Below are 25,254 nucleotides of genomic sequence, written 5' to 3' on the forward strand. Positions count from 1 at the left end.
CTGCCCCTCTCCCACTACGTTTTCTCTCCTCGTTTTGGGGCAGTGGCGGGTTTGTGAAGATCCTGCTGGCCCTTGCAGAGAGAACCGTGCCGTGGCCCACGTTTTTAAGACGGTGCCAGCTTCAGACTGGGCATCCCACTGGTTTCTGGGTGTCGCGTAGCGTGGTGGTGGCAGCAACCTGCCTGCCTGGCAGAGACGCCCAGCCGGGGCAGGGGAAGCATGGCTGGGGTCCCCACAGGGCTTGCCTGAGCACCGGAGTGTGGTTTGGGCTGCTGGATCTCCCACGCTGGGCTCAGGAATTCCCTTATACAGCACATCCCCGTCACAGAGACTCCGGTCACTTTCAAATTCAAGTTTTCATCGCGCTGTCGCAACAGCATAGGGCCGGCTTCTGGTGTTACGGACTTAGGAATCTTGGTTTCTTTGGCTAGGGAAAAATGCTTTGCTGTGCACTTGATGTATCTCTTAGGTGTACCTGCTGGGGGACAGACAGGACAGTCGAATGCCATGCACCTTTCTGACAGCAGCAAGTGTAGGAAAAATATGTATGTTTTCTTCTTCTTTGGCTGCTGTTTAAGGCACTTGACGGACATGCTGGGTTTTTGGGATGAAGGCTTCCCGTGTGTCTCAGGGCTCAGTGCCGAGCACTGTGCGGAGAAGGACGGGATTGCTGTTATTGGGTGTTTCTCTCCCTGAGCGTGTATGTGGATTATATTTAGTGTAGTAAGGTGGGTGTGGTAGTTACACTGAATTTATTAGCTTATTAAGCATTACAGAAACAAGTACATATTGAAATTATTCTGGTCTCTTAATTTGCTAATGAAGGCAATTATACTTTGAGGGAGTTATGAATGTCTTCTCCTCACCACCGCAACACACCTTTGTTCAGCAAAAAAGAACTCCTTCACTTTGTGTGTGTCTTTGTTTCCTACAATGGGGCTCAAACTTCTTTTAGTTGGAGACTTTGCAAGGAAACTTCTCTAACGGTTGCTTTTGTTCTCCTGATGCAGGCAGTGCAGCCTGAGGAGCTGAGCTCATCCAGTCCATTCGAAAGCAAGACAAACCGAGGTGCAGCAGATGAAGGAGAGGCAGCGAGGGCAGCTGGCGGAGACAGCAGTGTCGCTGTGAACTACCCCAGCCTCCATCTCCATGCGTACAGCATCGAGAGCATGACAACGTTTCCCAATGGCTGTGGAAACGGCACCACCGTTACTTGTGTAGTTATGGATAATAAAGAGCCCCAAAACCAGACTACCTGTGTCAGTCATAATGGGGGATACACCACCAGCAATGGTCATGAGGAGGAAATTCAAGAGGATAAGCTCAGCCCTTCCAAAATCATGCGCTTTTTCACCACCCCTCGGAAACGGGCCAATTCCAGCTCCGACAGGCCTCGTTCTCTGGTTTTGATGGGCAACTCATCCACGTGGAATGCTTTGTCTTCCATCAGAAAAATGGGATCTTTCAAGAAGTTGAAATCTTCCGTTCTCCAAGGAATTCAAACAAGGGAATGCTCAGACATCTTGAATGAGAACGGCGTAGGCAAACAGGGTTCAAACGGGGCAGTGGTAAGGGTTCAGACTAACAGGTATTCCTATTCGGGGCCTCTACATGATTTCCAGAATGCAGTGGATGGTTTAGCTTCTGACTGCTCCGATGCAGAGGACAGCGATGAGTCTTTCCTGAGGAATACTCATCGCTCACGCAGCATCAGGCGGGCTTATGGTGCTGGACGCATAAACTTGCTCGACACAGATAAAGTTCAGAGTCATCACAACTGTACTAGGCCAACATCACCTGTCATCGCAGAGCCAAAGATCTGTGAAATTTTGGTGAAAGACTCTGAAAACAACAGGATCATTTATCGGAGAAGCAAAAGTTCGGATAATTTGAACTTTCTGAAAAAAAGCTCATTCAAACGGAAGTCCACCTCAAACCTCACCGACCTCAAGGTTGCAAATGAAAAACAGATACCAACAAGGACTGTGAGCGTTACTTCTGCTGACTCAGACAAAATCAGTGGGAACCCTGAGAGGAGATCCAAGCGATGGAAGAGCCCTATCAGGGCAAAGGATTTTGACCGAGTTTTGAAACTTGTCAGTAATGTTACAGATGTTGCATGGAAGAAGGATGGCCCGAAAAGCACGGCTCCTTCTCCCAGTGAGCAGTCCCAGAGAACAAGATCAAACAGCAGGCTGCACGATGACTACTCCCGCAGGGTTTCCAGCAGCACGGATCATGATAGAAAGAGATGCACCTCCCCGGTATCTAGTTCAGACTCTTCCTTGCCGGGAACACCTTGTCTGCAAAGCCCCGCAGTTGCTCAGGATAAAGAGGCTGAAATGAATGTAGCTGTTGCTGAAGACAAAAGCCTCCAGACGTCATCAGGTATCCCAGACTCTGACAGCTTATCACCCACGCTGAATGACATTAGTCCGTTTCCCAATGAAGTGTTTTATTTGGACTCGGATGAACCAAAACCTACCCAGCAGTTTACATACGAAGCTGAAAACCCTCACGTTCCGGTCAGGCCGACGACTCCAAAGCCTCAAAGTCCCACTGCAGAGAAGGTCAAGTGCAGTATGAATTTCCAGTGCCCAAACCATCACAGCACGTTGTCACTGAGCTCATCGGAGAGCGAGGAGAGAGTTGAGGTACCGAGGCCGAAGCTGGGCAGGAATCCTGTGTGCTTCCAGGACTCGGTGCAAACTGTTTACTATGACGATGGAAATGAAGACAGTGGCATAAGCAGCCACTCTCAGCTGAGCCTCAATTTAGCCTCTGGTGTTGAAGAGAAAAAGGAAGAGGTAAGAAAGCAAGCAAAATCCTTCAGAACCTGTATATATATCTATTGGGTTTTGTCTTTATTAATGCAAAACAATGCAAACAATACAAAACAACCTGAATACTAATGGCTATTGCAGCTTGTTATTGCTAAAATATGCTGACAGCAATTATTTCCTTTAATATATTCTCTTTGGATGCTAGCATCAAATTATTTTTCCTTTGTGCATTAATATTAAAGCAAGTTTTGGCAGCAAAGCTATTCGTGTATGTTTTCAAGGGCAGCTTATTGCACCCTGCAGATACACCACCTTGTCATGTGCTCTTGTCAGATTTTACCAGCCTGAGCAGGGTCTGGCTGTGTTTCCTTCCAAGCTGAAAGGTCTCTAAAGAGCCTGTATATTTTAAAGTACTGTTGATTTGGCATAAAACACTTTGCCTGTGGAAGCCTTGCAGAACACGGTAGTACTTGTAGAGCAGTGTGGCGTGAAAGATACAGTACAGAGGTTTAAGGATTCAGTTGTATCCTATGTTTTCACTGTGCAATGATGGCCGTGCTGAGTGTAAACTATTTGAGTATTTATTTGCTTGCAAATTGCAAACAGCGGTACTTTGTACGCTAGCTTGAGTGTGTTGCTGCTCATGTTTTGGTGAAGACACCAGCGTTTCCCTGCACCTAATGCATAATTTCATATTCCCAGTAGATGGGTAGATGTATTGCAGCACCTCTGAGTTAAGCTCATGTAATAACCCTGTGCCCTTACCTAAAGCACTGTGTGACAGAGGAGCAGTTGCAATGATTTGTCGGTGTTGGTGAAAAGCTGTCTTACCTATCCTGCACCTGTCTGAGACAGTGTGGCTCACCTCAGCCCTGGCAATGTGCAGCGATGTGGTTTTGAGCTACTTGAGGTGAGGCAGCAGAAAAAGGTTTGCTACTCATTGGGAAGAATACACCAGGGCAAAAATCCCTCTGGATCTGTATGAATATGGAAACCATTTACAGAATAAAGGTGCCTTATCTTTTAAGCCACCTCAGTTTGACTATAAGTATCTTATACCTCAGATATGAGATAGACAAAGGCAATTCTTGCAGCTGCAGGAACTTCAGCCTTTCATGCTGTAAAGTCTTACATTGTCTGTGAAGCTGTTTTTTAAAACTGTGGCATGATTTTTGCAAACTAACTGTAAATGGTTACAGACCATGTCAATATTGTCCTTCCGTTGCAGAAAAGCGAGTTTGTTTACTGTAGTGCTTTGCAGCCATAGTAAGATTAGAAAAATAAACCCAATGTGTATAAATGTTGGGACTCTGGAGTTATTCCTCTTAGTTGCCACAGCCATCCAGCTTTTCCAAAACTCTCACTTAAGAGCATATGCAAAGAGAGGCTTTCACGCTGCCAGAAGAGGCGAGAGCCCTAGCGTGGACATATGTCAGTTGTATTTCTCAGGAATAAAATGGGAAGTAGAATTAACGCTACTCATCTACCATCTAGTGGTGATCTGCGATCATGACCCAAGAGAAATTCAGCTTGTCCCTCCCCTTGGCTACCAACAAACCAGTACAGTTTTTAAATGAATGTGTACATTGGGTGGATAAAAGTTACTGCAGTTTTAGTTTTAACACCACATTCTGTTATTATCTAACATGCAATTTAAACTTTCCATTATAACGTATTTTAGGTTAACTGTGAGTGCCTTTTTGTGCTCGCTTCAGCTGTCTGACGTATGGAGTGTGCACTGATGGCAGCTCTGGGTTCGTGTAGTGGGCAGGCGGCCGGTGTAGGATGGAGCCCTGCAGGAGATGAAGGAAATGGTGGCCAGGGGATGGACTCCTTGGCTGCCAGGGCAGCAGCGAGGGACTGTGGCCCCCTCCCTGTGCTCTGAGCACTGCCTGAAGCCCTCTGTGTATGGCAAAACACCTGCGGGCACCCAAATGGCACAGCTGCATCCAGACCTCTTCTGGTCCAAAAGAGCAAAATTTTTTGGAGGTGATTTTTTGGAGGTGCTAGCTGTGGACTGGAAGCAGGAGCTGTGCAGGATGGGGTTTCCTTCTGTCTTACTATGCAAGGGGTGTAAACTCTGTCCTTTCTTTTTTTCCACACCTACTCCTCATCCTATAAAACCCTAAAACTGTGGCAGTCCGTGATGACAAAACAGGGAGAGTGGTATGGCTTCTCCCTGCCATTTCTTTGGAGGGTTTCATTGCTCATTTCCTCCTCCTTTACAGCACGCTTCCCTCAGCGTGGAGGTAGCTTGATACCAAAGATACTTATGCCAGATTATTTTTTAATTGGAGTTTATTTAGCCCTCAGGCACTTTTATGAATGCTGCATACTCACACAATGAGGTCATTGGGGTTTGAACTTTTGACTACAGTTCATTTTTAACTCTACCTTACACCTCCGCGTTACCAAACTGTACCCACCCAGCAGGTTGTTCCTGTGACAGTCAAATGCTTGGTTCATTCTCAACAATCATTTTAGACGTAATACTGAGCCATGCAAATCCCAGATTTTTAAGACTTGGTCTGAACCTTAAATACACAGTGTTGACAGACAATTCTGCAACGTTTCCGTGTTTCATGCATCTTCTTTTCTGTATGGATTTAACGTAAAAACCAGTATGTATTCCAGTACAGCCACTAAAATCTCTGTGGCTTGGAGAAGGATTTCAGTACAAAGCTTACAAGGTGCTAAGTGGTCAGGCTCAAATCTGTTCTTTCAAGACTGGCTGCTGTACCTGGAAGCAAATCTAGTTTATTCCCTTACTCGCTCATCTAGTAGATTAGTTGGCAAATTAAGTCTGTGGAACTTGGTCCATCTCAATATTTTGCCAAATGTGGAAATGTTTCTACCTTGTGTTTCCCTGACACCATAAAGCTGATTTTGCAGTACTGACACAAGGGCATCTGTCCATTTACCCAAATAGATGTTTTGGGGATTTTTTTCATATGCGATTCAGTCTTGAGATCCTGTCACTTCTGTCACTTTGCTGGTTTCACCAAAATCCAAGATCTGGACTGGAGCAGGGGAGGTGTTTGGCCTTCTTGGTTGGTCCTGCCAGAGGTTGCTTCCCAGGGAGGAGCTAATTAAGTGCAGCCTGGATCTGTGCCTCAGCACTTCTTAAGCTAGAGAAGCATGAGTCACCAGAGCTCGTCTGTGACAGCCCATGCTTTCCCAGTCTCCGCTTTATGCCTCTGCCACTTATATTCAATATGTTCCTTTTAAATAGCATCAGGAGATGATGAAGTACAAGTTTGTATTTGGACTGTTTTGCATAGTCTTTACTTTTCTGAGGAAGAGTCCTATGTCACTGTAAGTAACGAAAACTTAAAACTCTTTGCTTTGGACTGGCATGTGTCAGCCACTAAAGCTGCCTAAACAAAACACTGCTCTGAATTTGGTCCAAAAAGGACAAATCAAGTTATTTGACATTTCACCTAGTCTTTCACAAGCTCTGAAAGCACCTGCTATTTAAGTTGCTTTGCTGGCATCTGGCTTCACAGTACACCAGACTTTTTATTACTTAAATACCTTGTCTGCATGACTATAACTGAATGATAAATTACAGTGAAGAGGTAATTAGGGTTGAGTCACATTTTGTTTGCAGACTGTATTTTGAGCGCTCTAAGACCTGTCTGTTGACTCGTTTATGTTGGTGCCATGCGAAAGGCAGTGGTCCCAACTAATCCAACTAATCCTACAGTCCCCCAGCGCGCAGCTCTTGGCAGAGTTGAGCTGGCCTGTGCTGTACAGGTCTCTGGGCTCTGAATATTGAGCCCAGATGGCTTACCTTGGGGGAAAGCTTATGGAGAAGAGGAAAAAGAGCTGTATGGGTGGGAACATGGAGAGGATTCAGCTCTGTTCTCACTGTTCATCCTCCCTATTTCTTGCTTCAGAAAGTGTCCTCACAGTGAAGGACCAAAGGGCAGCTGGATGTGGTCATGTTCCATACCCACAAGGAGCATGCAGCAGCCAGGGGCTGAGGATGGACATCCTTCGTACCTACCACAAGCTCCCAGGTGCTGTGGGGCTGGGCATGAGCACACCTGCTGGGAGCTAGCCGGTTTCAGCTCTCAGAACTCTTCTTTTTTTGATTTACTCACCCCTGGTTCATCCACATCCAATTTAAAGTGTGGCTTAATCAGCTTAACCTGTATAACTGAAAATGTGCTAAACTGTGAAGGATAATTAGGTAAAGTAAGTAAGGGGAGGAACTTCTTAAACTGGGTTTACTCCTATGGGGCTTGTCATTTGGAGTGAGGGCTTACCCCTCCAGTGGCACTCTGGTCTTGCTGGCTCCATGGCCTGGGGATGGAGCAGCAGAGTGCTGTCACAGGCTCTCAGCAGCATCTCTGGCAGCAAACTGAGGTTTCACTTAGACCAAATGACATTGAATTTACACTAAACTCTCCAAGCTGCTCTGCACAGGTCAGGATACATTCACACAGTGTCTCCACAGTTGTTCAAAGAGTGACATCCAGGAGTGCTTGCCCAGAGCTAAACCAGAAACCACAGCGCATTGCTACAAACCCAAACTGCAGAACCGATCACCGTGCAGAAGGGAGCCCTCCAAGGACACGAATATCTTCCCGTTGCAGCAAAACTCTTCCAGCTCGCTGCGGCAGAGCTGTCTGCCATTCAGTTCAGTACAGCCTGTAATCATTGGTTGCTGTATCCTCCACTAGGAAGAAGAAAAACAAGGCAGTGGTGACAGTAATCTGAATTCTGGATCAGGTTAAATTTTAGACTGAGTTACCGTGCAGTGCTGGATAAAATTGGCCATTTCTGAAAACTGTAGAGTAATAACGGGAGTTACTATCATGCCTACAAAAGGGCGTGTGGATGCTGAAAGGGGGAGCTCAGATGGCCTCCACGCAGTTAGCATGGGGCAAGCTGCTCACTTTCCTCACTGTGTTTGTGCTCCTCTGCCTTTCCAGAGTGTCTGATGTTTGCCTCTGCTGTAGCTCTCCTCTGACACCTCAGTAATACCCAGGCGCTGCTCACCCTGCGATCAGGAGTAATAGTACCGCAGAGAGTGGAACAGCACTTCGGCCCGTGTAATTTGGTTTTTATATCGAACACGGTGTTGAGTTGTCGGCACTGAAAATCCATCTCGACTCTAGGAGGTTGTGACATCTGAATTGAGCAGAGGCAGCTGCAGAGTTTCCTCTGAGCCATCTGCATTTCCCCTTTCTGACATCTAGAGGCTGCTGTGCTGCTCCTGGTACGGGGATGCTGGGTGGGATGCTGGGGCGGGCTGGGAGACCGGCCGGGTGCTGGAGGAGACCAAGCACAGCAGCCTCGATTCTTCCTCCTCCAAGCTCAACCACAGCAGCCTCACCTTTACTCCACGCTCTAGGAAGTAATAGTTTGCAGACGTAGAGTTGCCCAAGGCAGCTCCACCCCACGCAAGCTGGAGTTTGTGACGGCTGCTGGGACCTGCTGGGCTTGGGCTTGGGGAGGGATGATGAGGCTTTGCTCTGGAAGGGTGGAGAGAGGGAGGAACCAGAGGACCTCTGCCTGGAGAGGCACTGAAGAGGCTCAAGGGCCTATGGCTTTTTATGTTTTGCTTTGTTAGCATAAAGTTCCACTTTCAGCCTGTGGTTATCATCTGGCTTTTGAGGTTTGCCAGTGGATGTTACAAAGACAGCCTGGAAAAAATGGCTTGTTTTGCCAAATAAAAGGAAAACTGATTTTTTTAGACCTGGGGTGTTCTGAGTCTATTTAAGAATTACTTATGGATTTATTTAGGGATTATTAATGCCTGTACATCTTCTAAAAAGAGGCAGAGGGTATGAATACTCCTTTACTATACACTACATGCTTGCGCTTCCAGTTCAAATACTGAGGTAGAGAAGGGACAGCGTTAGAGCATCACCCAGCCCTCCCCAAGTATCAGTCCCCAGAAAACTAGTGGAAACGGTTCTCTGCTTTTAGCATGCTTGCATTTTCATACGACTGATGAGATTATTTCTGCAAAGCAAATACATTTCCCTGCAAACTCCCCTATGCCAGTCGGAAATGTTAGCTGATTTGGTTTTGGAAATGAGTTAAGAGGAGAGGACGAAGGAAATCCTTGAGGCTGAAGAACAGACTTGAGAGTCAGGAGATCCGAGAGTCAGGAGATCGCTTGTCATTTCCAGTTCAGTCCTATGCTTCCGCTGTGACTTACACGACTTAACTGCTTTGTGTCTGCTCCTTATCTGTGAAATGTGGATATTGCAAAGGTGAACTCGATAATCTTGGTAAGGCATGTTGCTGAGAGGGAAAGCATTATGCTTGTTGATGACGATAAGCAGGCTTTCACGGATCAGGTTAAATGAAGCAAACCTGCATTAAAAATGCCTCAGAAATACATAGCCAAATTTTGTTTGTGATTGTATCTATATAGCCCGATCTTTTAATGCGGTTTTATAGGTGTATTTGTTAGTTAAAACACCCCAATTGCTTTGGTGTCAACAAATCCCAAGAGTAGAATTATATAACTTTTTTCCAATTTCTAAAACTTCCAAAATGAGTGTTTTCCCACAGTAGTCTGTGTTGCTAATGGGGATTATTTTGCCCTATTATAAGGCACAGTAATGTGATTTTACTTTATGACAATGCATAGTTTTTCCTGCATCCGTCCTAGGAGCTCATACTTGTGTAGTGCAGTGGTATTCCTTTAGGGGATCCCCCTTTGAAGCAGTGTTCTTCAAATTTTTTAATTGTGGGTCCATCCAATTGGGGGGCAGGGGAGAAGAAAAGGCAGATTATCTTGCTGTAATGTTTATAACTTCCAAGCAGCTAAAACTTGTGTTAAATTTTTAATATGGTTGTATTGCTTTGATTTCTTATGCTTTGCTTGTTTGTATAGGTGTAAATGCATATGTTCTTAAACAGTTTTTTTGCAGCTGTTTCACAGATATTCTCCTGTCTTGCAGACCATAGGTTGAGTAGCACTGTGTATTCTAGGGATAGATAATCAATGCATTTATTTGGGGTCTTCTCAAAGGTTAATTAGAAAGAAAAGATGCTAGTGGCAGAGGAGGCACAGGCACGTAAAGAAAAAGGATATAGCGCAATTTGCATTTAATTAGAAAAGAATAGATGAAAATTTTCTTCCTGTAAATGAGTTGGACTGGTTTAGTAATGCTAGTTTGTGATCGAAGATGCAAACATGGACATTCTGAATGCGTGCTTTCTGCTACAGTAAAAGCAAAAATGTCCATGGTAACTATTGCTGTGATGGTATCACTGTTGGAAATTGTCAGCGTGTTGAATCAACAGGGAATCACTGCGCTCTTATAGAGCTTCAGGATCTTTTTATAAAATTTAGAAAGAAAGCAATAAATGTATTTTTTTCTGGAAGGCTGTATTGTATCTGGAGTCTCATAATCTCTGTGTCTGTCACAACAGTTTGCAAATGAAAATATTGATCATGTCCATGAAACATAAACCAAGCTTTTAACCTCAGTTAGTAGTGATGATAAATGAACTTCAACTAATGCTTCCCCACTTCTATTTAGCAACAAGAAGTGCAAAGGTTGCCTTTTATCATGTACCTGGGTGGTGACACGTTGTCCAGACTTTTACTCTGTTAAGTGAAGGTGATAAAATAATTTATGCCCACTAGGTCATGATCACTTGGTCCTTTATAGTTTTGCTAGCTTCTACGAATTGAAAAATCAATTCTAATATTACTACTGAGTTCCTAGCTTTTGGCAGTTAATGTGTTATACAGAAATATCAGCTAATTAATAGTAATCAATTAGAATACTGGCATATAACTGTCATTGCTAGCATAAGTTTGTATATTTTTATACAGACTCCTAAATGTGTGCAGAAATGTGTACCCATGATCAAAACAGATATCTACATGAAATAGCACAAATGCTCTGATTTTTCCCTATAAATACTGCAGTTTCTGCTTTTAAGCCTTGTCATTTACAAAGAACGTGACTGATTATCCATCACAAGTTTTCACTGAAAATATGTAGTAATCGTGTTCTGATACTTTTCAGCCTACTCAGGTTTTCTTTGTAGTTTATTCTCAGCCAGAATTATCACCTGTTTCATTTATCACATCTTTTTATAAATGGCATTTGGAAATGAATATGCATTTCTTGCAAAGGCATGATTAGATTTTGATTATCTCCTTTCTCTGGATTAGAAAAAGGCAGGTGTAGTTAGCAAGGCTGCATTTCTGCCAGGCGGCTCAAAAATACAGAGATACCCAAACAAGAAGCAATGCAACTTATTCTGGAGCTAAATTAAAAAAAAAAAAAAAAAAAAAAAAAAAAAAAAAAAAAAAAAAAGAAAAGAAAAGGCAGAAGGGGGCTAGTTGCTTGAATGAAAAACAGCTATGAAATACCCTTGAGCATCAGGTCTCCCAGGGGTTCATGGGCAGCAGGAGCAGCCTGTCTGCGTGGCCCTGTGGCACAGCCGCTGCTTTGGCAGGGGGAAGGGAGGAGGATGCGCTTTCCCCTGGACACCAGTTTGGCTGGGGGTCCTCGTCCAGGAGGCACCTACCCGTGACTTCCCAGCAGATTGCCAGGTAGATGCTTGTCTATATGGATACATTATGAAGCATTAATTGCATCAGTACATTTAGAATATAAAAATAAAATTTAAAAAAAAGCCAAATAGGTATTAGTAGGCATAGAAATGCAGATTAGCGGGCAGGGAGCCTCAGCAGTGTACACAGACATCAACACATTCATAAAGCGGTGAATCTGTTTTCATTAGGGAATTTATTGGCGTAAACACATCAACAAAAAATCACCCAGGGATTGTTTTTCCTTTGCCAGCACGATGGCAACAGTATGTCAGCCCTCACAAGCGTAGTAGCAGCAACGAGCTGACCAGCAGCGGGCTGGGTTGGGTCAGACTTAGAGTTTGGGCTTTTTCTGCAGTGGAGAGCGTGGTCAGGTATAGGATGAAAGGTTGGTATAACTGTGCCAGCCAAAGTCCAGCCATACAATTTCAGGTGCTGGCAATTTTTTTTGCCATCCCACTGATAAAAGTCGTGTCCATATAAGCAACACTTAATCAGTACTGTACAGATCAGATCTCATGCTCCTTGGGCAGCACTCCCTCCGAAGGCAAATTTGGGTGCTGAATTTATCAAATATATGCTGTCGTCTAAGTAACAGCTGCAGAACCTGGCTCGCATCTGGCTGTAAAGGCTAAGCTAGGATTTCAGTGGTTAAACAGCTGACACTGATGTTGCTTACATTGGTGTTAATGAGTAACAGGGAATGCCAGCAGCAGTCATGTGCCATTAAATACAGCAGGGTTGTACCAATGCCAGGTCGAGTTGAGTGAGATCATCATCAAGTCCTTGAAGCTGCTGTGCCTGGGTTGGGAAATCAGTCTGGGCCCAGGCAAAGGAGAGATTTGGTGTGGCTGGGCTCGGTGTAGTTGTCTGCCTGGGAGCAGCCTGGGAAAGCTCTCACTGTAGGTGTGGTCGGGGGGCCATGGGGAGACACCCTAAGCAGCACACCTGAAAGCGGCACCTCGTGTTGAGCCGTGTTACCTAAAAATAGCTGTCAAGAGCAGTGAGGGGCAGGTATCCCAGACAGCTGCACACAGCTGGAAAGCACCTTGTAGGGAAGCTGCGCCTTGCTGGAGCGGGAGACAGGGACCAAGCAGGGTTCCCCACAGTGTTGGGGAACAGAGTTGTAGTGCCATCTACATCTACCTGCAGTCATGTCTGGCACCTGATTCCTGCCCGTAGGGCTCTGTAGGCTTGGCTGACACTCTTGTTTGGGGACACAACTCAATTGCCTGAACATAAGCGCCCAGCGCTGCTGGAGGTGCCCTCACTGGTTCCCCCTCGTCTTCATGCTTCTGGATGGCATATACCTCCCATATATCCTGTGTCATACTTGCGTGATGCATGGTATGTGGAGATATTGAAGATCCCTTAGGATATTTGAAACGGCACTGGGTGCCTATGTGTAGGCAACAGACCCTCACCCCAGATTTCTACAGGCTACGATGACAGCTTTAACGTCTACCTAACATACGGACAACCTCCATTGCAGACATCAGAATTTAGGTTTGGGGATCTGGACCTGAATTCCCCCTGATGAGTGACATATTACATGGGAACAATACTAAATAAAAGTGTAACCTGGATCAAAGTAAATGCTCATTTAAAATGGTTGTATTTGTAGATATACTGCTATCAGGAAAAAGGAAAATTATTGAAAGACAACAATTTAACTAATATGCTGTCGTAGGAATTTTGCTCTCCAGATAAAATGAATTAATTTGAAGCAGTATAAATACACAGTGTTTGCAGTCTCAGAAGAAACCTGACCTAGGATGCAGCCTGAAAGGCAAGATGAATAATCTTGATGGTTAGAGTTGGTGATCCTGTGCTGTTGCTACACTAGCAGGTGTGAATTTCAGAAAATCCAATGTGGATTCAGCTTAGACCTTTACTTCTCAGAAATCTTGAAATTCATTGAAATTTTTGATCAACACTTATGAGGCATGAGTCCGTGCATGGCATTTTGATTTTCATCCTATATGAAGTGCCATGTATATCTACTTCTATCAGTATAGATGTTACCGATAATAATTGTAGAACATAAACCTGATTTCACTTGTAAGGGATTAATCAAGAGAAGGTTATTTGAGGTCAGTGGTGCTGCACCAGTATATATAAAGCCAGTGACTGGCGGAACAAAATTTTTTCCTCACAATTTTTCCGTTGGTGTCAAGAATCAGACTTATGCTTAAGTGACTGCAGTACTGGAGCCTGTGAGTTGGGCGCTGGATATTTTACTCCTACCAGTTAAGTGGTCACTTGATCAGGTCCTGCTTGAGTAGGTCACTTAAACTGAGGTAATCAGTCTGGTTTCCTCTGATTTTTGCTATGAGAGGATTATGTTTTCTGTTTTATTAGTATTCTTCAATGCAGTTTATAGAGCTAAGCCTAAAAATGCACGTCCTTCAGCATTGTTCATTGCACAGCAGACATTAGTCTCGCTGTCACTTGGATCACTACTGTAGGTGGAGTGCTGCAGAAGGAGAAGCAGTCCTCTCTTTGCAAATGTTATTGCTCAAGATAAGGGTGTAAAAAGCAGATTAGGAGATGACATGTGACGTGTCCTTCCCTCAGTCTAAAAGTACAGGATCATGGGATGAACTTCGCCTGACTGGTTAGGCAGAGAGTGTGCTCTCATTTGTAGCTCTGACGGACTAGACTTTGCGAAACAAAAACAGAAAATGACTCTTATGAGCTCCTTTCTCAGTCACTGCATATGTGGAGACCCTTTACCTGTGTCTGATTCTGAGGTAAGAACCTTTGTTTAACCTGTGATTTTGTTGCTCTGGCCTCGGAGGGGCTGGTTTAAGGGACAGCTTCAATGAAGCTGTGTCGCTGCAGCAGACAGGCAGTCACTTTGTACTGGATCACTTTTACTATCAAAACTCGTCCTGAGCTAAAATCTGCAGCATGCTTGAGTGACAGGTGTGATGCCATAGAAGTCAGAATTTATGCAAGTGCTCTATTTAGAATAAATTTCATGCTGTAAGTGAAATAATTGAATGTAGAGCAATGTATGACGTTGATCATTTTTCATACCTAAATTGCAGTAATCATGTTAAAATGCTGACTGTTTAATAACTCTGCCTACTAGCTAAAGTGCTTTCATACAGTGGAATTTGTCTTGAGCTGTCTTTCAAACAAGAATTGAAATCTGCCCACTGTGTCAGGTGGCCTTCTAGAAAAGGTTCATCAGAGTGGTACTGGCGTGGTTGAAGGCAGTAGGTGGAGAAGAAGGTGACAGAAGATAAGTCCTTTTTCACAGGCATCACGTCAAAGGCTGATTCTAGGCTGTGTGTTTGCTTTGAATATGCAATACCTGAAATGCCTTCATCTGGGTGAAAGAGAGAAACAAAATGTAGCCAGCAGCAGACAAAATGATGCTTCCCTTCTTTGGAATACTTACTAGCTCTGAACATTGTCAGAAATGCACTGGGTAGTCTAAAGATATCCTAATGAAGAAGTAGGCTGATTTTTTTACCAAAAAAAAAGGTCAGAATTAGTTCATAATTTGTATGAGAACTTGGGGCAGTTGTGTGTGAGAACTTGCTCAGCAGTGCTTTGGAGTTTGCCATTTGCTCCATCAGGCGTTCATGTAAGCTGCCACCCAGCCCAGAAACACCCATCTTCCTCTCTCTGTTTCTTTGCTGTTCATTGTAGAGGAGCCAGGAAAAGCCAAGGAAACGCTGAGAATTTGGAAATTTGAGGGGGAAAGTGAATATAGATTTTTATGTGCAGTATTTTTTCTCAAAAACTGCAGGGGTTTTGCTAGAAAAGTTTATAGCAGTATTATTCCAAATGCTTTGAAATCCTTAAAAATGTTCGCTCTAACAAGTATTTCAGTTGAGATTATTTTATTTCCAAACTTTTAGTACCAGTGCAATTATGATACCTGTAGGCATTAACCCCTGTGAGCCAGGTGTGCTGTTAAATAGGAACAACATGCTCATTTTCAGAGCTTCCTCTCTAAAAAGATCATTTTCCTGTATTTGTGTTATAACGTATCTCTGGTCCTACTCCGTATGACTGTAACCTCCCTGAGCCTATAGAAAAATTAGCTTCTCCCTTCCAAACTGGATGAGCTCACTCACCCAACTCGCACATGGCTGCGTAATCTCTACATCTGACCCAAGTGAGAGTGTGGGAGTGAGCGGTAGGAGGGGGTGCGACTGCCCAGTTTGGTATCGGCTTACAGTTACGTGGGATGGGCAAGCAGTCAAACTGTGGCCTTACTGTTTATTTTCATCACTGAATAGAGGTAAAGCAGAGGAATGTCATAGAATCATAGAATGTTTTGGGTTGTAAGGGACCTTTAAAGATCATCTAGTCCAACCCTCCTGCCACAGGCAGCGACATCTTTCACTAGAGCAGGTCGCTCAAAGCCCCATCCAGCCTGACCTTGAGCACTTCCAGGGATGGAGCTTCCACACTTCTCTGGGCAATTTCAGCCTGGAGAAGAGAAGGCTCCGGGAGCTCTTATTGCGGCATTCCGGTACCTAAAGGGGGCCTACAGGAGAGCTGGGGAAGGACTTTTTACTAGGGCATGTAGTGACAGGACGAGGGGGAATGGCTATAAACTGGAAGGGTTAGATTAAACATTAGGAAGAAGTTTTTCACTTTAAGGGTGGTAAGGCACTGGAACAGGTTGCCCAGAGAGGTTGTTGAGGTCCCATCCCTGGAGGTGTTCAAGGCCAGGCTGGACGTGGCCTTGGGCAACCTGGTCTAGTGGGAGGTGTCCCTGCCCATGGCAGGGAGGTTGGAACTCGATGATCTTCAAGGTCCCTTCCAACCTAAATCATTCTGTGATTCTATTCTATGATCTGTTCCAGTGTCTCACCACTCTCATTGTAAAAAATGTGCAATCTAAACCTACCCTTTTTCACTTTAAAACCATTGCCAAAAAGTCCAGAAACACAGCAACAGTTCTGGTTGAATTATTTTTGTCAGTGTTAGATATAACATCCTACTTGTGCACCGGAACAAGTCTTGCGGGTGCCAGAGCTATCTTTCCAAGACATCATTCAGTGAATTCAGTGTTTATGATAGGACCTGTCTGTACTGCTGATCTAATAGGTGGGTTTCTAGTGTTATTAGTCATGTTTGTGTAACAGATGCTGACGGTTGGGTGTTAACCTTACTCCGCGCCAGCATCGTGTCTTTGCTTTGCAAAGTTACTCTCTTCCTGAATTGTCAGTTGCATTCATTGTATTTATTACGGTAACACTTTCTTCTTAGCAATGTTAAGTTGATCTGCCATATGAAAAACTCACAAATGATTAAGTGTCAGAAAGTGCTGTGGCTTATTTGACTTGTTCACATTTAAAAAGGTTGTTTCCGATGACCACTGGAAGAAGTCCTCATCCCAGGATGAAGAAAAGACAGACACACAAAAGGTCACACCCAGGAGATGGGGCTCTGGAAAAAGATCTCGTCCCAGACCTCTCTCAGACTATGGCCAAATGTCGATCAGAAGTTTCTCTATACCAGAAGATGCAGTTGCGGTGGAGTCTCAGAAGACAGACTGCACGGATGGAGAAAATCAGCCAGGACTGGCTTCCGTCGAGTCTGTGACCCAAAGCAATACAGTAGGCTACCACAGAGGCCGAAAAAGAAGACCCATCTCTGTAATAGGTGGCGTCAATTTCTATGGAAGCGGTCCAGCAGAAGAGATAGAAGGTCTGCTGACACAAGTAAGATAAGAGATGTGCTCTCTGCCAACTGCAAAAGACCCTTTCACTTCCTTGTCTCTATCTTCAGCGTAGAAAATAGAATGGATGCTTCCTTCTCTTCCTTCCCTTTTGTCAAGCTGACATCGTGTACTTACAATTCTGCTTTCCTGGTCACTAATTACTTTTGTCTTGTTGTTGAAAAACAAAACAGCATGGAATAAAACTGATACTGACTTTGGGATAATCTTTTTCATATTGTAAATAACCCTTATTTCTTTCTTGGAATGGTTGTTACGTCTCATATTGGTGCATAAGAGCTGATTTGTATGTAATACAGCTGTGTGTTTAGTTACCTTACAGGATGTAAGGCCTGAGGAACAGAGGAGTACAAACAATACGATAGTAACACATTATTTATTGATCATTTCAAATTCTACAAAAGCAGGCCTGTTCAAAACCTGTGGCATTAGCTGTGGTGTCCAAAATCTTGGTATTGGCATAGCAACGATACTTAAAACTCATAAGGAAGTAGCTTTAGAAACTTGCTAATAAATAAAGGATTTAATGAAATAAAGAAAGAATCTAAGAAAACTGTGAATATGAAAAAAATCCCCACCCAATTTATGCACTACTGTATTGACCTGATGGAACATAGGAAGTCTGTGAGAAAATAGCGAGTGGTTGAGTTACTACTTGAGGAATACCTATATACTTATTTGCCATCTGTGTTGGCTTAGGTAAGAGACCGAGAAATAAAGAAATTCTGAAAGATAAAAATAGCTCCCTTTTTCCTAAAAGTAGTCCTGAGCAGGTATGATGTGTAGAGGAACTTACTGTTCTGCTGGCAGTGGTGGCCCCATCTTGTAGCTGGTTACAGAGCTTCAGGCTCATGGGCTTCTGTAATGCTGCACTGATCAGGTGTTTTCCACTCTGCAGAAAAGCTGGAGGACTCCTACCTAAAGCAGTTGTCAAGCCGATAAAGCAACAGAAAAGAAAGAATAGTATTTACATCCTCAAAAAATGTACTGCCAGTGGTTATTGGTGGAATTTGAATCCTCTTAATCTTTCTCATGCCAGTAGTTCTGCTGGGAATTTTAATGCCATATTATTGATGGATACGGTACTCCCCTGACTGAAATCAAATGCTGAAACAATGGCAGGATTTTCAGTCTCCTGTGAAAAACAATTTTTAACATGAACATTGTTACTGTATATTGCACATTCTTTCTTTATAATTCCCTGATGAAAAAATGCATCCTGAAGTCTGTACCAGCAAACTCCAGTTGAAGCCAGTGAATGTTTACTCAGGCAAAGTCCATAATTTCAAACCCTACATAATTGGGATATTTTAAAATTAATCATCACTATTTAACTTGGAGGAAAAAAGAGGAAAGTTGTTGTTATACATTCTAGGCCATTTTACTCTAACAGATGGATTTCAAGCGATACCAAGTATCGGCAACCAAAATAATCCTTGCTGTACCCTGGAAGTGATTGAACGCTCTCCAGGCCCTTCATTTACTGCTGAAAACAAATCGATCTCTCTTGAAACCTTGCTTGCATCAGTTCTTAATGAAGGAACACGCATCAAGGCAGCCATTTGAGTTGACTCTTTCCGTGCTGTGATGCTGCCGTGAGGTCTGGAGGGGGTTAAACGTGGATCACTGTGGTCAAGATCAAAACTATGGAGCAGTCCCTGTAAGGACACATTTTTAACCCAAGTGGTGGCTTTCCCAGGCCTGCCACTGAGTAACAACAGCACGTCCTTGACTGTCTGGGGAGGGGATCTGGCCTGAAGCCTTACAAGAAAATTTTAGTTGCCCAGAAATAAGTAGCTTTGTTGCTCTATGCTGTTTGCATATAGTAACTGACATCACTTCTCTTAGCTATTTGATGCAATACATTGGACTTACTCTTCATGTTTTTACTCAGTGGTGGGATCCTGATTTATTGCTGAAGCAGTGAAGAAATGAGGTTTAAAGGTGAGGCTGTAGTTAAATCATGTTCAATACACACAGAGTTTTTTGGCAGTCATATTCAAAAGTAAATTTGTAGCTGAGATGCAAAAAAGGACTAATGAAGCAGGAATACATGTGCTAGCAGTATTTTATGTGGGGCTTTCAAAGACTGATCTTCACCTTGCTGATTTTTTTTCTTAAAAGCTTTGAAAACCCACGGGAATATTAGAGAAGTGTAATACTAATGCCTTCTTTGTTGTGTTTCGTTTTGGTCTGATGGCTTAGGTGTGAGAAAACATTTTCAAATGATTCTAAGTCACTGGTTGCATAATAGAGTGTCAAGAGAGCATAAAAAACCCAACCCTGATCTTTCAGATTACTTGATAGAACGGTGTATGGACAGTAACAACTGAAAGATAAGATGTAAAGATGAGTTTCTCTGAAGTTCATGTGCGGAGGTGTGGCTGTTTAATGTTGAATGTTTATGCAAGGTCATTCAGCCTGGCCAATGTGGAGCATCTGTTGTTCCTCCAGTGGCCAGCCTAAACCACAACAACAGACAACGTAAAATTAGACTAAATTTGCAAATAAAAGAGGGGTAGGTTCTGTAATCATAATTAAGCAAATTTAACAACAGATTTAACAAAAGAAAGTGTCTTCTAGATAAAGTTACGAGTAAACTTAACATTACTTCTTTTCAATTAGACTCCTGGGAACTTCAGAGCAGAGGATTATTTAGACAATTATTTTTGTCTTGTAAAATATCTTTATTTTACTTACAAGCAATACATTTATTTGAAGAAAGCAAGTGTCCCGGGAAATGAACAGAACTTCCAGACGTAGCATTTCTGGTCATTCTTTTGCTTCGGGTTTCCCTTCAGATGAGTGTTTGCAACGCCCGCTGGCATTGCGCAGGCTTTTCTCAAAGCAGTTAGATCCCAGAGCGTTTGGGCACAGAGTATCACAAGATGAAAATTATAGAGCATGTCTGATCATAACAGAAGGCTAAGGATTAATGTAACAGAACTGTAATGTAATAAAATATTTTCTGTGATGCTGGTGGATATGGTATGCAGTGTTTAAGCAATATCACTTCCAAGTAGGGGATTTTACTGCCCCTGTAATTAGGTGGACTATCTGAACAAACCTTACTTCATACCTGAGTTTTGCTCAGTTGGACTTGCTGGTATCTTCACTAATACTGGATTTTCCTGTTTTCTCTGTAGCCTGCAACACGGCCACCCGTTCCAGCACACCAGGTCCCCCCATACAAAGCTGTTTCAGCCAGGTTCCGGCCACTCACCTTTTCACAAAGTACCCCCATCGGCCTGGACCGGGTTGGACGAAGGCGGCAGATGAGAACATCTAATGGTAAGATGGGCAAGTCTTTTTGTCTTTCTAGATCTCAACTTCATACCCGGCTGGGTAAGGAAGTAGGTTATAGTGTGGAACACAAAAGGGTGCAGACCAACTCAGTGACAAAGTAGTACCCTGCTAAGTTGCATTGGTTTATGACTTTTTCGTTAGTAGCTTTTCCTGCTGTGTACGTGTAAAGCTTGTTATATCTGCCGCTTGTTATGCATTGTTATGGTTTATACTTCTGTACCACTTGCACACCTGTATTTTCCACTCTCTATTCACATACTCGCCTGAAGATAATAATAGAATGTGAAGGAAGTAAGCTCTAATGTGTTTCAGTTCATACCCAAACCATAGCCACACCACACACGTATTTTTAATTTTCTGTTTGCCGTGCATTCAACTTAACTACCTAGATGGGCAAGCCTTTAATAATTAAGCAGGTTGTTTCAGAGAACTGTACACAGTTGCAGTTGCCTACTCAGTGGTGAGTGTAGCCCAGCCAGGGTTCTGGGATGTGATGGACAGATTCTTGGAAAAGATTGCCTTTTTGGAAGCAGTAACCTTTATCAGACTCTCTGATGTGCCCTCTGTATTTTTTCTGTAATTGTTTACTATTCGCATGCAATGCTATCCTGAGTTAACAGGAAGTCCTATCTAGCATTAGTGGAACATTTCTTGGCAGGTGGGACCAGAAGAACCTGGGTTTATACCATTAGTGTTCTTTCAGACCGCCGTGAGCATAATTATTATTCATGTTTCACTGGCAAGGGCCGGACATAAAAGCAAAATTTTCCCTTTATATTCTTCACTGTTAATAGTGAACAAAACATTATGGGGAACCTTCACTCTGCCTCTCTGTGGAGAGAGGAAGTAAAGGTGTCTGGATCAGGGCTTGCCATTACTGAAGTAGGAAGTTAACAAATAGCATCTTCGGTATTTCTTTGTTAAAATTATACATATGTTTAGTACTCAGTACTTGGCTTTTATGATTCTAAGCTAAGTTTTAGCTGCAACGATATCTAAATTTTGCTCAAAAAATCCCTCATCTACAAATTAATTTATATAAGAACATTTTAAAACTACATTTTCCAGTCTTCAGTAGAGCATAGCAGTTTTTTTCAGAAGGTCCTCTCCAAGGAACAGAGCAGAGTTGAGAATTTCTAACTGTAGCAATGAGGTACATTATGTATACTGTATTAGTGTTCTCCTTTTAATTTATATTGTAGTAAAATATTGGGAACTTTCTGGGGTGTGTCCTTGGTGTATGTATCTCAATGTACTTAATGATCCAGATTAGACATCGAGGTAAATGCAGCATCTAGTACTGCAGCCCTGGCTGAGATTACGTGGTATCTCAGTCCATGATTCCAGAAGGACTGCTCACGGAATAACAGATTTGCCATGAGCTAGTTTTAAAAAAAGGGACTCTTTTATGCACCACGGAGTAGGGATTCCTTTTTTATTTTTAGTTATCCTTTCCATTTCATGTTTGGAAACCACATGAAATAATATTAGTTACCTAGATAACTGCCTGAGAGTAGTGTCTTTCCAGGTATTTAGCTTTCAAATAACTTGTCCCCTAAACATGAGCAACAGGATGACAAATACACAAAGGAAGGTTTCCGCCACTTTTCCAGACAATGAAGCCAAAGCAATATTGATTATGCTAGATGTGATTTTTATGACTCATTACCATAAACGTAGCCGTTGAGCAGGAAACGTTTCTGAAATCAAAGCCCTGAAGGCAAGTGGGGAATATCATGGACTTCGCAGTTTGAGAACAGTTGCAAAGATCTGTTAAGTAGCTCCAGCAGAAAATAATAAAGTGACTAGTGTCACACATTCTGATCTCTTTCCTTTTTCTCTTAAATTCACAAGGCATTTCCTTGTCTTTGAACATGTGAGAGTTTTTTGTTTGCTCATGTACAGTGAAATTCGATAGCACAAAAGCCCTTTATTATGGAAAGAAATTCTAAACCCAAGCACTGAAAACCAGTGGTATCTCATTTTAGTTACTTGCTAAAGCCTAATACATTGCACATCTACTTTTATAGCGAGAGGCAACAGGAGGCAAGCACTGGAGGCAAAATTGAAGCTGTCAGGTGGAAGCTAGAAGACCAGGAGCCCAATGGTAAAATTGTCCAAAGTGCTGCCAATTCCACGCTCGGTGTCAGAGAGGCCTGTTTACCTTCAGGCACCTTCACGCAGAAAGTTGTATTAAAAAGAGGGAGATTTAGATTATTTATGAACCGAGGAACGTTTGAAATAAAAAGATCCTTTGTTTTCTAAACCAAAACAAAAGCAGGCTGCTGACATGCAAATCGAGAGATTATGGAGTAGTTTCTAAACAAAGAATTAGGGGAAAGCTGGCAAGGTGAAACAGTACACAGTATAGGACAGCACATCCTTTACAGGCGATGTCAGTGATCACTGCATCCTCAAATGAAGGCGGATGGCAGAAGCTGACAAAAGCAAGAAGTAGTCAGGAACAGTTGGACAAGTGTTGTTTAAAGAGGATTTAGAAAAACAGGCAAGCAGTAATAGTGAAAGTTTAAAATGTAAGATGGAGAAATAAACATATTTTTTTAAGAAGGTAGATGGCATATGTCAGAAACTTGGTTGAAGGAAGATAACCAGTGGGCCATAACCAGCATATTGCCACTGTGCAAGCTCTATAGGAATAACAGAAAATATTGTACCAGTGAAAGAGGGTCTCTAATGTGTTAAAGAAAAACGAAGACCCAAATCAGGTAAACCAATTGACTGTATCATAGTGTCACAGGAGGAATGCCGTGCCTAAATGGGAAAAAGTATAGTGAGAGGATTAAATTATGAACCACCTGAGATCACCAGGATGGTGACAGTAAATGTGACAAACCATGGAAACCAGAGTTTCAAGGGCAGCAAGCACAATCATAAAAGGAGACTTAAATTGCTGTCGTGTGGGTTAAGCGTTGTAATGGGGCACAGTGCTACGTTTTCAGGTGTACCATAAATAACCAGCTAATCAGGAGACCTACAGGAAGGGACATAATTCTTGAACGGTTCCTGAGGTGTGTGCAGGATCACACGTAAGAGCTACTCTTTAAGGATGGGATGTGTCTTATCTGATTCTATAGGCTAGGTGACCTTGACTGGAAGAAGCAAATAATTTAGGGTGCTGTTCATTGACCAAATACAGACAGATAATGAATCTTGCCCCCTGTGTCCATAGTGCACTCTGAGTGCACTCCCTCCTTGCAGGGGTGAGAAAAGTAAAAAAATCCAATACGGTTTGTGTTTTAATTTAAAAGAGGGAAAGTAAATATAAGTGAGAAGTCATTTATATAGCAAAGGAATTCAAAGGAGCAGAAAAAGGTGTTGGATTCTTGCAGGCAGCACAGAGAATGTTCAAGGACAGCATATTAGATGCTGAGAGCCAATTCATGTCACCTGTCAAAACAGAATTTGGAAACACAAGAAAAGGGTTCTGTCATTAAACACAGAAAAAGAATCTATCAGAAGAAAAAAAAAAAGGCATCCTTCAGGTTGTTGAATTGTATCCAAATAAAAAAAACCAAACCCCTAGCAATTTTGATGTAAAGCTAAAGGAACGTAGAAACAATTTGCTAAAGACATAAAAACTACATCCTTTTAAAAAAATATGAGAACCTGGTAGACTACCAGACAGTTTGTAGGCCGTGTAAGTGACAGAGAAATAAAACCTGAGCTCAAATTAGATAAGGATCTGTCTCAAAATGTCAGTAAAAGTTTTAGAGTAACTAAATGAACGTTACAAATTGGCAGAAACAAAACTTCTAAAGGGATTTAAGAATGAAATTGCTGAGCTGCTGCCTCAGCATAGGATTCATTCCTCAAAAATTGCCTCAGTAAAGGAAGAAGGCAGCAATGGGATAACCATTTATAAAGAAGTATCAGGAGGAATCCAGTGAGCAGTAGATCAGCGAGTCTGACATAATAGTATGTAGAATATATAAAGAATGTATTTAGGACTTAAAAATTATAACAGAGAGTAACATCAACAGGCTGGTCGACGCTTATGATGAAGAAGAGTCCATGTGGCCTATGCAGAGGAAAGCTGTGCCCCAGGAATGGATTAGGTTTGCTGAAAAAAATCACTGAGGATGGGACCAAGGGGACTCAGTAGGTACAGGCTACTTGGATCTCCAAAAGGCCTCTGACAAGATCTCTTACAAATGTCTCCTATAGGGACCTGGGATAAGAGGGAAGACCCTCCCATGCTTTCACAAGTGAGTAAGTGCTTAGTTACGGAGAGGAGGAAAGTGGTCGGTTTTCTTAAGGAGAGAGCTCATGAATGGAGTCAAATGTTCAGTGTCTTCACAAATAATGCGAGAAGGGAGGTATAGAATGAAGTTACAATTCTTGCTTGTGTACTAAATCATTCGTGGTAGTAAAAGCACAAGCTGCTTGAAGAGAGTTGCAGAAGGAATTCACCATACCGAGACACAATGCACTGCACTGGCGACAGGTGAATTCTGTGTTGGTGAAGGCAGTGGAGGAACAGGAGCCTGGTATGCTTGCAGAAGAATGGACTTAGAGCTGGATATTGCCATTCAGGAAGAGATCTTGCAATCCTAACAGATAATTAAAGTGTCGGTTCAGTGCATAGTAACAGTCAAAACAGTAAATAAAAGGGCAGGAATTTGTAGGAAGGCAACAGAGAACAGAACAGAAAGCCCAATTGTGCCGCTGGTGTGGTGTGTGGGGGCCATCTCCCCGTTTCTTTCCACCTCAAAAGGCATTTTTTACAGGGGACGATACAGAGAAGGGCAAAAGGACAAGAAAACCCACTCAGTGTCTCTGTGTGAGGAATGATTAACGCGGGTAGGGCTCTGCAACTTGGAAAAAAAGGACAATAGGGGAATAAAAGTCCGATTGGCATAGGAAAAATGAACAGATAATAGTTATTGTTTCCAGTA

The 25,254-nt window shown here is 42.8% G+C and overlaps 1 protein-coding gene across 2 annotated transcripts in view; it reads left to right on the top strand.

The window, feature by feature from the left end:
• Positions 1–1,140: 1,140 nt before the first annotated feature.
• SPATA13 (spermatogenesis associated 13) overlaps positions 1,141–25,254 on the top strand; it is a 44,280-nt gene continuing 20,166 nt past the window's right edge. Inside the window, exons 1-4 of one of the 2 annotated variants that reach the window (XM_009890611.1) lie at positions 1,141–2,807; positions 13,846–13,851; positions 16,653–17,015; positions 20,179–20,323. In XM_009890611.1, coding sequence (XP_009888913.1) covers positions 1,170–2,807; positions 13,846–13,851; positions 16,653–17,015; positions 20,179–20,323 — 2,152 coding nt within the window. In that variant the 5' untranslated portion in view covers positions 1,141–1,169. The remainder of the gene's footprint in view (positions 2,808–13,845; positions 13,852–16,652; positions 17,016–20,178; positions 20,324–25,254) is intronic. The other variant, XM_009890612.1, reaches the window with a different exon arrangement.

This window comes from Charadrius vociferus, unplaced genomic scaffold (genome assembly GCF_000708025.1).
Source record: "Charadrius vociferus isolate BGI_N301 unplaced genomic scaffold, ASM70802v2 scaffold278, whole genome shotgun sequence".
Taxonomy (NCBI): Eukaryota; Metazoa; Chordata; class Aves; order Charadriiformes; family Charadriidae; genus Charadrius; species Charadrius vociferus.